The sequence below is a fragment of the Gigantopelta aegis genome, chromosome 1 (assembly GCF_016097555.1).
Source record: "Gigantopelta aegis isolate Gae_Host chromosome 1, Gae_host_genome, whole genome shotgun sequence".
Classification (NCBI taxonomy): Eukaryota; Metazoa; Mollusca; class Gastropoda; order Neomphalida; family Peltospiridae; genus Gigantopelta; species Gigantopelta aegis.
The window spans coordinates 43,056,522-43,070,878 of record NC_054699.1 but is presented as its reverse complement, the minus strand read 5'-3'; the positions used below and the strand labels follow the sequence as shown (position 1 = coordinate 43,070,878).

Genomic DNA, 14,357 nt, shown 5'->3' with positions numbered 1-14,357 from the left:
GCACCACAACTGTGGTATGTGCTTTCTTGTCTGTGGGAAAGTGCATATAAAAGATCCCTTGTTGCATTAAGAAAATGTAGCAGGTTTCCTCTGATGACTATGTGTCAGAATTACCAAATGTCTGACATCCAATAACCAATGATTAACTAATCAATATGCTCTAGTGGAGTTGTTAACCAAAACAAACTAACTTTTCAACACATTTTTAACATCAGTTATATGGCGTCATACATATGGTTACGGGGGATGAAACGACTGACCATCGAGCTAATTAGAGGAAGGAAGGAAATGTTTTATTTAATGATGCACTCAACACATTTTATTTACGGTTATATGGCGTCAGACATATGGTTAAGGACCACACAGATATTGAGAGAGGAAACCCGCTGTCACGACTTAATGGGCTGCTCTTTTCAATTAGCAGCAAGGGATCTTTTATATGCACCATTCCACAGACAGGACAGTACATACCACGACCTTTGTTACACCAGTTGTGGAGCACTGGCTGGAACGAGAAATAGCCCAATGGGTATGAATGTGATAGGAGTGATTTGTTTGTTTTGTTTAATGACACCACTAGAGCACATTGATTTATTAATCATCGGTTGTTGGATGTCAAACATTTGGTAATTTTGACATCTAGTCTTTGAAAGGAAACCCACTACATTTTTCCATTAGATATTTTATATGCATCATCTCACACACAAGATAGTACATACCAGGGCCTTTGATATACCAGTCGTGGTGCACTGGCTGGAATGAGAAATAGCCCAATGGGCCCATAGATGGGGATCAATACCAAACCAACGGCGCATCAAGTGAGCGCTTTACCACAGGGCTATGTCCCCCCGCCCCCGGGAGGAGTTGAGCGAAGACACCCCCCCCCCCCCCCTCATCCGAGCACTGCACCTTCGTGATCAATACAGAACCTCCTTGTGGTAACTGGATGGCTGGTCTCCCACGGAAACAAACATGGCTGTTCTGATTTTACTCTCGACAAACACAGCGGACAAATGCTGCGAAGTGAGAGAAATATTTCCCAAACAGTAAACATCCTCCCCAGGTCCATTCAAGCGCAGGTCGAGCGGGATTCCGAAACAGGCCGCCAAACTTAGACATTACTTCATTGAGGAACAATGTCACCCGACGCCATATCGATTGGCTTCTTCCCCCATTCACCAACAGTGGTGTATGTTAAAAAAAACAAAAAAGATTGGCTTCTTCCCCCCCCCCCCCCACCCTTCACCAACAGTGGTATATGTTAAAAAAAACCTGTTTGTTTTGTTTAACGACACTACTGGAGCACAGTGATCCAATGTTATATCGATTGGCCTCATCCCCTCATTCACAAACAGTGATATATGTAAAAAAAAGAAAGAGTTAAGTTTAATGACACCACTAGAGCATTGATTTATTAATTATCGGCTAATGGATGTCAAACATTTGGTAATTTTTGACATGAAAGTTAAAGTTTGTTTTGTTTAATGACACCACTAGAGCACATTGATTTATTAATTATCGGCTAATGGATGTCAAACATTTGGTAATTTTTGACATGAAAGTTAAAGTTTGTTTTGTTTAATGACACCACTAGAGCACATTGATTTATTAATTATAGGCTAATGGATGTCAAACATTTGGTAATTTTTGACATGAAAGTTAAAGTTTGTTTTGTTTAATGACACCACTAGAGCACATTGATTTATTAATTATCGGCTAATGGATGTCAAACATTTGGTAATTTTTATATAAATACAGACTTGGAGAGAAAATGCTACATTTGTCCATTAGCCAGGGATCTTTTACATGCACCATCCCAGACAGGATACCACTTACCACGGCCTTTCATATACCAGTCGTGGTGCACTGACTGGAACCAGTGGCATGCAGTCCAATGGTTAGAAATGTTTAAACTCATTTAGTTATGAAGTTTGTTTTGTTTAAAGACACTACTAGAGCACATTGACAGATATATTTATCGTCAGATATTGGATGTCAAACATTTGGTATTTTAACTGGCTGTCTTTAGAGGACACCTGCTGCCTTTTCCCATTAGCAAGGAATGTTTCACAATTTTGGTCCTGCTCACAGCAAATTTGTTTTAAAAAGTGACTTTTACAGCAAATAAACATGACTGAAAGGTTATTTTGCTGTGTAGACATATTTCAAACGTACAAATTTATGTTATATATTAGCAAATAATGTACACCTACATCCTTGGCCTTGACCTACATCCTTGGCCTTGACCTGCATCCTTGGCCTTGACCTACATGCCTGGCCCTGACCTGTATCCATGACCTGATTGCTTAGCACTGACCAAGATCCCTATCAAGCTCTGACCTACATATCCATGCCTGGCAGACACACTTTTTTTTCCTGTGAGTTATATTTGTTGTATCTGTGACAATTTCCAGAGAAATCTGGCAACCTCGAGCCATACCACTATTTTTTTTAAACTGCTACTGCGCAATGGACCAAGGCCGGTAGCGGTAGCTGTGATAGTAATTAACATGGAGACAATTAAGCTTGTACTACGTACACATCCTGAACAACATTGATAAGCTGTTGAAAAACAATAGCACAACACTCCACAGTCCAGTACATGTTGACGGTAGCAGTAGGCCAAGCACTTCCTGGATTGAGAGATCAAATCAACAACAACGATGTCTACTAATGTTAAAGTTTACAGTGTTGCTTAACGACACCACTAGAGCACACTGATTTATTAATCATCAGCTGTTGAATGTCAGAGAGAGAAAACCCACTACATTTTTTCCATTAAAAAGTTTGTTTTAATTACACCACTAGAGCACATTCATTTTCCAATCATCAGTTACTGGATGTCACACAGAGGAAACCCTCTACATTTTTCCATATAATTAGTAAAGTTTGTTTTGTTTAACAACACCACTAGAGCACACTGATTTATTAATCATTGGGTGTTGGATGTCAAATATTTGGTCATTTCTGACAGTCATAGAGAGAAAACCTGCTATGTTTTTCGATTAGCAGCAAGAGATCTTTTATATGCACCATCACACAGACAGGATAGCACATACCACGGCCTTTGATATACCAGTCATGGTGCCGTGGCTGGTACGACAAAATACCCCAATGGGTCGGTCCACTGATGGGGATCAACATTAGATTGACCACGGATTAGACAAGTGCTTTACTACCTGGACTACAGGTTGTTCTTCGGACCACTTTGATATACCAGTCGTGGTGCCGTGGCTGGTACGACAAAATACCCCAATGGGTCGGTCCACTGATGGGGATCAATATTAGACTGACCACGGATTAGACAAGTGCTTTACTACCTGGACTACAGGTTGTTCCTCTCACCACTTTCAGTGAACCTGGTAATCATCCAAAGAAAATGCGCATGTGGGATGATGTATTTTATAAAACCCTGTATATCAATATGTTTAAAATGTTTCACAAAGGTCTCTTTAAATTGGGGATTCTTGTTGGGAGGGGGGGGGGAGGAGGGTTGTTAAGTTATTTTTTTGTTGTAATGTTTATTATTATTCATATATGGTTCAACATAACCAAGTTAATAAAAACTGTACGAAGCACATGTGTAATAACAAGCGAAATGTCGTCATAATATAACATTGCTTTCTCCAGTTCTAGCTCAGATAGTGCATGTCAAATATCAGGGGCGTAGGATGGGGGGGGGGGGGTAGGATGACCCCCCCCCCCCCCGAAGCAAATGGTCCGCTTTCAGAACTAAAACATACAGGTTATACATATGGAGTTTCTGGTGGTGCAAAAGCAAAATTTAAAAAGTATTACACTCGTGAGTCGTACTGTTTTACAAAACTCGTTTTAGGAGTCATGTATTAACCTCGCTCTTGCAACACAAGAATCCTGACTCGTTTCATAAACTTAGCACGACACATAAGATTGTAAATAATATCTATTTCCATTTTGTTTCAATATAAATATATTGGTCAGGCCCGTATGCAGAAATGTATATGCTATAGGGGTGCGTAAACGGAGTTGCTAGGGGAGTCTGGGGGCATGCCACCCCCTAAAAAAAAATTAAATCTAGAATGCAGGAGATGCATTTTCCTGCATTCTGGGACAGACCTCGGTAGACTATGGGGGGGGGTGCATATGCACCCCTCTGCGTATGGGCATGTTGGTTCGGCCAGAAAAAAGTTTTAAGAACTAATGTTAAAACACAGCCATATAGTATATTAAGTATGTACATTAAATACCCCAGCATTCCTTTGTCTGATTACATTGTTTTACATGTTATATTAATATGTAATACAGTATTTAAAAAAAAAAAAAAATACTATTATAGTCTGTGTAACATTGTAATACTTAAAAAAAAATATCCACACAACACACACACAACACATAGTATAGGCAGACAAACTGAAATGCACACCTTAACGTATTACATTTGTAGCAACATGTTCAACTTTTTTTAATACATTTTATTAATTTTTAATTTTTTTATTATTTATAAACCGACCCTTGTTTATATCCACTGGCATTTTTAAAATTGAGAACCAATATAAAATGAAAGAAAAAACATTGTGCTTAATTTACCGTGTGTATGGCTCAGCGAAACAGCCCGACTGCTAAGTGAGAACGTAGATTCTGTGTTTACCTGTAGCTGTCAAACTTCAAAGTTTTGGCCTGGGGGCGCTTTACGGTTTATTAGTGAATCCAGTTAAAAATCGACATGAAAAACAATCCGGGTGAGGGTCCCGGATAACGAAACGTACAGACTTAACAACATACCCCCTAAAAATATAGGTTTCACCGTGTAATAACACTTATTACCGTTAGTCATACCTTTCTATAACTTACAACCATCCCCTAACCAATTCAAAATGGCGTCGAGAACACCTAAAGCCAACTTTCGCCGACTTACTTGAGAAAGTACCTTTGTCCGTGGGACGTTTTGGCCATATCCCATCCTGGAGGCAGCGGCTGATCGTCCGAGAGAATGTCGCAACTCTGTTGTCGCGTGTGTGGAGGGGGTAACTGTGGGGGTGCGGCGCTGAGGGTCTGTTGAAGACTTGCAGGGGAGGAGTGCGCTCTGCTGTGTGAAATGACGTTGCTGTGGGCTCCCCCGACCGAGCTGGGCGTGGCCGGGTACCCGGTGGAGTCGGAACTGTCCTCGTGAATGTGTCCGATGTGTTTCTGGGCCCCGGGGTTGAAGAAAGAAGGTGGCAGGTTCCTCATTCGGAATGGGATGCAGCCCTTATTGTCGGACGGGTTGATTGCGAAATTGAACAGCGCTTCCAGTTCTGTGTCACTGTTCTCCCGCACATGCACTACCTGAGAGCCTTTCCGTTCCGTTCTCTCCTGCGACATTTTCAAGTGTCAGTGGTATATACAGATAATACACAAAATCCCTGAAATTCACCCACACAACAAAATCCACTCCTCCAGCGAAAGAGAGACAATAAATCCTGAAGTTTTCCTGGCGATATTTTTCTGACGGGAGGCACCATCAAACTTTAACACGAAATTGAGTTTACCCAGTCCCTCTCACGCCCAGTGTAACAGGTACAAAGCTCCGCGTGCGGAAAAGAGTTCCGGAAATAAAATTAAATGTTTGATACGGTACTGACTCAAATTTAATGCTGTTTCAACGGATCTGACTACCACGTGGTCTAGTCGTATAACACTACTGTCACCGTATCTGTCGCGCTGGGAAACCAATTGTTCATGCCACTTGTCAGCAATGGAGCGGATGTGAGTACGACTACACTGTGACGTCACAAATTCTCATTCGGGACCTTTTAGATCTATCAGCTGTCAGCGGCCAGAGGAAAACAAGAAATTGCGTTTGATATTATGAATCGTAGTGGCTTCAGACCAACAGCTCGCTGCTTTACCAGCAAGATGACCGTTTAATTAACAACTGTCTTTTTCGTTTACCGTTACATTTCCTGCAGATTTCTACTTGTTCTTTTTTTTAACGGGAGGGGCAAGCAAAAAACGACAACAACCAGTTACCCAACGAATGGCTCTTAATGGGTATAACGGGATTGCCCCTGTTCCAAATAAGGGCATTTGCCGTGCAGAAATAAAACGTTGTTATTGTCAATCAAAAAGAGTTCTGGCCAGCGATGAACCAGTGGGCGGGTACAAATGACCTTGTGACAAGCGTTTGACGGGTAATTATTTATCCGTTGGACAGTCAATCACTTGTGATGTACACCTTCGGTAGACGACAAGATATAGCTGCCTGTGTGTGTAATATAGCTGGTATATTACACGCGGCGATTTAAAGTAAAAGTAAATAACGGTTATGAAATAAACATACATCTTTTTGATTGACATAATCGTACTATAATAAACAGTTTTAGAAATTTTAACAATGTATTGCTGTCATTTTTGTTCATTATTTTGTTTGTACTATATATTGTCTGTATTGTTTGTTGCTGTTTGGGTTTTTTGACTAGGTTGTTTTGTTGTTGTTTGGTTTTTTTTTGGGGGGGGGTTTTGGGGGGGTTTTTTTTGGGGGGAGGGGGGTGTTCTTTTGTCGTGTTTTGTGAGTTTTATAAACCAGATCTTTTGTTTTAGGTGTTTGTTATTTTGTGTGTGTGCTTTATAATTTGTTGTTTTTTTAATAGCGGTCGAATCATTATATATTATTATTATTATTATTATTATTTAGTTTTTATGTTAAATTTATTTTGGGGTGTTAATATGTTTTTTACTATTATTATTACTCTTGTTATGATTGTTTTGTGGTTGGTGATGTTTGTTGTTTGGGTTTTTTGCGTTGTTTTTTTGTTGTTGTTATTGTTTCTTTTTTAATTGATGATAAATTATGATATAGCACTGTATGTTTGTGTGTGCTCCCCCCCCCCCTCCCCTCCCCTACATTTTGGCACCTTCCTACACCACTGATGTTTACTCGGGATGATATCCCAGCACACACAGGCGTACGGGCTTCCATTTTTGTAGGAGCGAGAGAGGGGGCACATCGGCATACGGGCTCCTATTTTTGTAGGGGCGGGGGAGAGGGCACATAGGCATACGCGATCCCATTTTTGTACGATGGGGTGAGGGTCGAATTAAACAAAAATGCCCGAACCTAGATAACAACATTTGTTCATATTAGCAATACTGTATCGAGTTGCAAGTGAATCACTACGCATTTTTACATGGATTACAACTAATATTGTGGGTAGAATGATGGATATAATTCGTAAAAAGGTTTCAGGCTATTTTATTTTGCCCGAATATATCTATCGTTTTTATCCGCATTTGAGGATTTTCTCCAGCACTGGGCGGGTAGGCACATTGTTTAATCAACAGCAAGAAAATACTGTTTTAAAATGTACCCTGAGTACTTACTAATCATCGGCTATTAGATGTCAAACATTTGGTAATTTTGACTAGTAGTCTTCAGAGGTAACCCGCTACATTTTGCCATTAGTAGCAAGGGATCTTTTATATGCACCATCCGACAGACAGGACAGCACATACCACGGCCTTTGATATACCAGTCGTTGTGCACTGCCTGGGACGAATTCGTTATAAGATGTATGATATATAACGCCAAACGGCCACTGTTGCTTACTATTAATAAGGCCAAGGTCATTTGTTGAATTAGATATTCATAACCGTGTTGGTTTAAACTTTAAACACCCTTGGGTGGATAATCTGGGAATAACATCACGTGACCCTCCCACGCGTTGTTTTGGCGATAGCTCCACGGGTCAGTCCACTTGGATCTCCCGGTGGGCTGTTCTAAAGCATTATATGGGTGTGAACGTGAATGAAAACGTTTCACACCCCTATTGCCAATAAAATAAAATTAAGTATTCATTAATAGCATTTTATGGGCCAGTGATTTGCTTTTCTTAAAGTTGTTGTTTGGTGTGTGGGTTTTTTTGGGGGGTGCTTGTTTTTTTGTTGTTTTTTTAGGAGGCGGGGGAAATGAACCGCGTTGTGGTTCTGCTGTCTGGTTGTTGTTATGATAGTTATTGCTTTGAAATATTTTATTATTGTTTGTTTTAAAATTAATAAATAATTATTATAATCACTGGCGTAGGAACGGGGGGGGGGAGGCAAGGGGGTATGTCCACCACACACACACACACACACACATCTCACACACACACGTTGTAGCAGTAGCGATGTTTTTATATATATATATGTATGTATGCGTGTGTGTCCCTCCACTTTTTTGCACCTTCCTACGCTCGTGATAATAATAATTAATTAAAAGAAAATTTAATTGTTATTATTCTATTCTATTCTATTCTATTCTATTCTATTCTATTCTAATTCTATTCTATTCTATTTTTGTTTTTATTGGTATTTGTTGTTTTTATATGGGTAGTTTTTTTTTTTAGAGATGTGGTGCTGATTTTTAAAATTATTTATTTATTTATTTTACTGGCTCAATCGGTAAGCACTCGCCCGGGGTGCTTGGATTGACGGATCGAACCCTGTTGCTTGACCCGTTTTCCCCCGTCCAGTCAGTGCCTTACGATTTGTATATCAAAGGTCGTGGTATGTGATGTCCTGTCTATGCGAAAGTGCATATATCCCTTGCTGCTAATGGAGGGAAATAGAGCAGGTGTTGTCTACGACAGTATGTTAAAATTATCAAATGTTTGAAACCCAACAGCTGATGATTAATAAATTAATATGATATCATTAAACAAAACAAACTTCATTAAAAAAAAAAAAAAAAAAATTTTTTTTTTCTTTTTTAACATTTCACGAGCGTAGGAAGGTGCCAAAAAGTGAGGGGGACACATTTTTATATTTACACACTTTTACACTATTATAAAGCAAAATATCTGAAATGTGGTGGTGGTGGGGGGGGGCACATGCCCCTTGCCCCCCCCCCCCTCCCGTTTCCTACGCCAGTGTATTTTGTCTTGACGAAAACGTTTTGTATATTCCTATATATTTTTGTTATTGTAATGTAATGTTCCATCGCCAAACCTGTATTCTCACCCTACCCATCAACACGTCATATTACGCTGTGTAGGGCCTACAACGTGCTCCGGGTTTCTCTTTCCCGTGGTGTCTTGCAGACAAGAATTACGCCTTCATTTGTAGCTATAATTTCCTTTCTGGATGTCATTAGCTATTTAGAAAACAACAACAACATCATCATCATCAACAACAACAACAACAACAACAAGAAATAAATAAATAAACAAACAAACAAACAAACATGCAAAAGATATATGAAGAACGTTTTAAAAACAAAACATTTAACAAAACAGAAACAGAAGGGGAAAATAGCAAAGCAAAGCGAAGTGAAACAATTTAAAACAAAAAACAAGGAAACCAAAACATTTCATGTGTTTTGGAAGGGCAGAACGTAGTCCAATGTTACAGTGCTCGTTTTATGCGTGGCCCCCACCTCCCGCACCCCACCCGTTGTGATCTGATAGCAATAAAGTTCTATTTTAAGTTCTAAACCTTCATACCACTACTGATTGTTACGACCCCCCCCCCCCCCCTTTGTTTTTTGTGTAAATTCCCACCTATATGACAACAAAAAAAGAGTTAGTTTTATTTAAGAACACCACTAGATCACATTGATTTATTAATCACCGGCTATTGAATGTCAAACATTTGGTAACTTTGACATATAGTCTCAAGAGAGAAAACCCGCTAAAAAAATGTATATTAGTAGCAAGGGATCTTTTATATGCACCGTCCCACAGACAGGATAGCACATATCGCGGCCTTTGGTATACCAGCCGTGGTGTACTGTCTGGAACGAGAAATAGCCCGATGGACCCACCGGCGGGGATCGATCCCAAACCGACCGCGCACCAATCGAGCGCTTTACCACTGGGCTACCAGAGGCGGATCTAGGGCCCCCACCCTAAAATTTGCGATAGTTAATAATTTTATTATATATTAATTATTATTTTTTACGACCCCCCCCCCCCCCCCCCCCCTCCAAACCTCCCCCAAAATTCCCTTGGCATTCCACCTCATGTCACTGGGGCCCTCCTAAATGGATTTTCTGGATCCCCTATAAGACAAAGACAGACGCACAGACAATCGGCCATATGTTGCATACAGTGGAAACTGTATCCACATCAGATAAACTCGAGGCACCGGTGTTAAATACATAGAGACTGTATGATGCAGATGACGTGAATATTCTAGGGACGAAATGTTCAATAAATAATGTACAGTTATTACTTTAAAACAATCACTCGGGTTCGAAATAACTGTCGTTCCAAATATTAATGTTGTTATTTAATTCTTTTTTGTTCAAGCTGCTGCACGCGATGTTTATTATCCATTCGTTCGTTTGTTTGTTCGGTCGTTCGTTCATATTCATTCACTGAGAAAAAGAAAGAGAGATAAAGAGATGTTAGAGATAAATAGCGAGAGAAAGAGAAATTGAGAGAGAGAGAGAGAGAGAGAGAAAAAGAGAGAGAGAGAGAGAGAGAGAGAGAGAGAGAGAGAGAGAGAGAGAGAGAGAGAGAGATCTGAAAGTAATACAATTCAACTATAGAAATCAGGTATGTTTAACAACACCACTAGAGCACATTGTTTAATTAATCATCGGCAATTGGATGTCAAACATTTGGTCATTTTGACATAGAGTTTTAGAGAGGAACCCGCTACATTTTTTTTTTCCATTAGTAGCAACGCATCTTTTATATGCACCATCCTATAGACAGGATAGCACATACAACGGCATTTGATAGACCAATCGTGGTGCACTGTCTGGAACGAGAAATAGCCCAGTCGGCCCATCGACGGGGGTCGATCCCAGACCGATCGCACAACAATTATATACAAGACGTATTATGCTATAATGTGTGTTCGTCTTTGAACACATAATCGCAATCCTCAGCGAGTTCATTTTTAAACCAGTGGCAGTGATAAGTGATACGTAATAAACGGCAAGAACTTGGAAAATCCCTGGTCCCTCCCGCATAATATCTTAGACCCGCCTTGTCAATAAATTCCTTTAAAAAAGTAAAAGACACCAATAGCCACAGACATCTTAATTGTCTTCACCTTTAATAATCACCACCCCCGCACTTTATTACAGGGTGTACAACATAGTAATTACCACCCCCGCATTTTTATTACTGGGTATACAATATGGAATTAATCTTGGGCGGCGATGTGTTTGATCCTGTTCAACACCCAACAAAAGTGATTGGCTGAAATTTAATGTGCATATATTATCTCAACTGTTGTAGTCCTTTGTATTCAGTCCCTTCATTCACAGATTGCCTTTATCTTAATCCGCATATCAAAAATTACGTGGGAGGTTGTGTTACGTGTGTTACTATATTTAACATTAATGTCATTTATATTGCAGGTAACTTAAAGGGACATTCCTGAGTTTGCTGCAATTGTTTAGATGTTATCGACTAACAGAGACTTTTTAACAAATGTAATTACATATCAAATATATTTTTCTGCATAAAATATTAGCGGCTGTATATTAAATGTGTTTCTGGTCGTTCTAATATTTGTATTGGGTTAAATTTCCTTTGATTTTCTAAAATATGTTTTTTTTCGTAGTACGAAATTATTTGAAGAAAAATCCTGTTTGGGCTTCTTGCAAATATTAAGATAACCAGAAACACATTGAATATACAGACACTGATATTCTAAACAAGAAAATATATTTAATATGTAAGTTTAATCGTAGACATATTTTATTAGTCGGAAACAATTTACAATGCAGCAAACTCAGGAATGTCTCTTTAAGTTATCGTCTCAAAACTCCTGACCCAAAATTAGGAATGAAGCAACTCTCGATTTTATGAAGTCAAATGCTGCATTTAAGTTAATTTAGTAAATATGAATATCCTCTCCTCAAATATAAGGTTTTTAAGCTCTATCTTCCAATTGTTACTGTTAGTAAAATTGCATTTATTTAAAAGTAGGGCTAGTAAATTTAAAAAAACACTTATCCCATGGCTAGTGATTTCTATAAAAATTATAAAAGCCCCGAAGGTGTTCTTCGGTCCTGTTCACACCTGTACATTTATTTCTCGCTCCAGCCAGTACACCACGATTGGTATATCAAAGGTCATGATATGTGTTATCGTGTCTGTGGGATGGTGCATATAAAAGATCCCTTGCTAATTCCGGGAAAATGTAGCGGATTTTCACTTTTAAAACTATATGTCAATTTTACTAAATGTTTGACATCAAAGAGCTGATGATTAGTAAATCAAAACTTTATGTGAGCGTATGGCGTGAGTTAGAACATGGATTGGCTCACCCACCCCTTTCAAATATCATAAGTAACAAAGTACAAAACGTATATCAATAGTACCAATATATATCGACGCACACACACACACACACACACACACACACAGAGAGAGAGAGAGAGAGAGAGAGAGAGAGAGAGAGAGAGAGAGAGAGAGAGAGAGAGAGAGAGAGAGAGAGAGAGAGAGAGAGAGAGAAGAAAGAAGATATTAACATATTAACATATTAACATATTTATTAATGCAATTTCATAAATATGCACACCCAGCCAAATATTATTATATACTGAGCACCAAAAGAAACGCAACGATAAAACGCAACGATAAATATCACCTGTAACTTTAAAGTTTCTATTTCTTTTAAGAAAGTATTAACACATTTCTATTGTTTTAAGAAAGTATTAACACATTTCTATTGTTTTAAGAAAGTATTAACACATTTCTATTGTTTTAAGAAAGTATTAACACATTTCTATTGTTTTAAGAAAGTATTAACACATTTCTATTGTTTTAAGAAAGTATTAGCACATTTCTATTGTTTTAAGAAAGTATTAACACATTTCTATTTTTTTAAGAAAGTATTAACACATTTCTATTGTTTTAAGAAAGTATTAACACATTTACATTGTTTTAAGAAAGTATTAACACATTTCTATTGTTTTAAGAAATTATTAACACATTTACATTGTTTCAGAAAGTATTAGCACATTTCTATTGTTTTAAGAAATTATTAACACATTTCTATTGTTTTAAGAAAGTATTAACACATTTACATTGTTTTAAGAAAGTATTAACACATTTACATTGTTTTAAGAAAGTATTAGCACATTTACATTGTTTTAAGAAAGTATTAACACATTTACATTGTTTTAAGAAAGTATTAACACATTTACATTGTTTTAAGAAAGTATTAACACATTTACATTGTTTCAGAAAGTATTAACACATTTACATTGTTTTAAGAAATTATTAACACATTTACATTGTTTTAAGAAAGTATTAACACATTTACATTGTTTTAAGAAATTATTAACACATTTCTATTGTTTTAAGAAATTATTAACACATTTCTATTGTTTTAAGAAAGTATTAACACATTTACATTGTTTTAAGAAAGTATTAGCACATTTACATTGTTTTAAGAAAGTATTAGCACATTTACATTGTTTCAGAAAGTATTAACACATTTCTATTGTTTTAAGAAATTATTAACACATTTACATTGTTTCAGAAAGTATTAGCACATTTACATTGTTTCAGAAAGTTTTAGCACATTTCTATTGTTTTAAGAAAGTATTAGCACATTTGTATTGTTTTAAGAAGGTATTAACACATTTCTATTGTTTTAAGAAAGTATTAACACATCTGTATTGTTTTAAGAAAGTATTAGCACATTTCTATTGTTTTAAGAAGGTATTAACACATTTCTGTTGTTTTAAGAAAGTATTAACACATTTACATTGTTTTAAGAAAGTATTAACACATTTCTATTGTTTTAAGAAAGTATTAACACATTTACATTGTTTTAAGAAAGTATAAACACATTTACATTTCTTTAAGAAAATATTAACACATTTATATTTATTTATTCTCAGTTTGAGAATCAAGAGATCCGTTTATCATTTAATAGAATGGAGCGTTTGTAATCAAGTAAACCTTTTCTAAAGACACAGGCGCGTAGAGATTGGGGGTAGAAAAACCCTGCTCCAAGCAAATTATCTTCTTTTTTAAATGTATGCTATGGAAGCATGACTCGACCACCCCTACCCCCCCCCCCCCCCAACTTAAAAAAATTCGCTCGCCACAATCTAGACCCTACTCTCACCCTTGCACAAACCATAACCCTGATCTGTATTTTTTTTTTTTGATATATCAAAGGCCGTGGTATGTGCTATCCTGTCTGTGGGATAGTGCATATAAAACATCCCTTGCTACTGATGGAAAAGTATGTAGCGGGTTTCTTCTCTAAGACTACATGTCAAAATGACCAAGTGTTTGACATCCACTAGTCCGATTAATAAATTAATAAATCAATTGGCTCTAGTGGTGTCGTTAAACAAAACAAACTCTAACTTTTAACTGATCTGCATTTCGTTTTGGTATTCAGTATACTAACTTGTAGCCAGTAGTAAAGTAAAACACAGT

The 14,357-nt window shown here is 37.5% G+C and overlaps 1 protein-coding gene across 3 annotated transcripts in view; it reads right to left on the bottom strand.

Annotated features, from left to right (window-relative positions):
• LOC121375340 (transcriptional coactivator YAP1-like) overlaps positions 1-6,301 on the bottom strand; it is a 73,420-nt gene extending 67,119 nt beyond the window's left edge. Inside the window, exon 1 of one of the 3 annotated variants that reach the window (XM_041502753.1) lies at positions 4,895-6,301. In XM_041502753.1, the coding sequence (XP_041358687.1) occupies positions 4,895-5,340 (446 nt within the window). In that variant the 5' untranslated portion in view covers positions 5,341-6,301. The remainder of the gene's footprint in view (positions 1-4,894) is intronic. The other 2 variants (XM_041502769.1, XM_041502761.1) reach the window with 2 other exon arrangements.
• Positions 6,302-14,357: the final 8,056 nt, after the last annotated feature.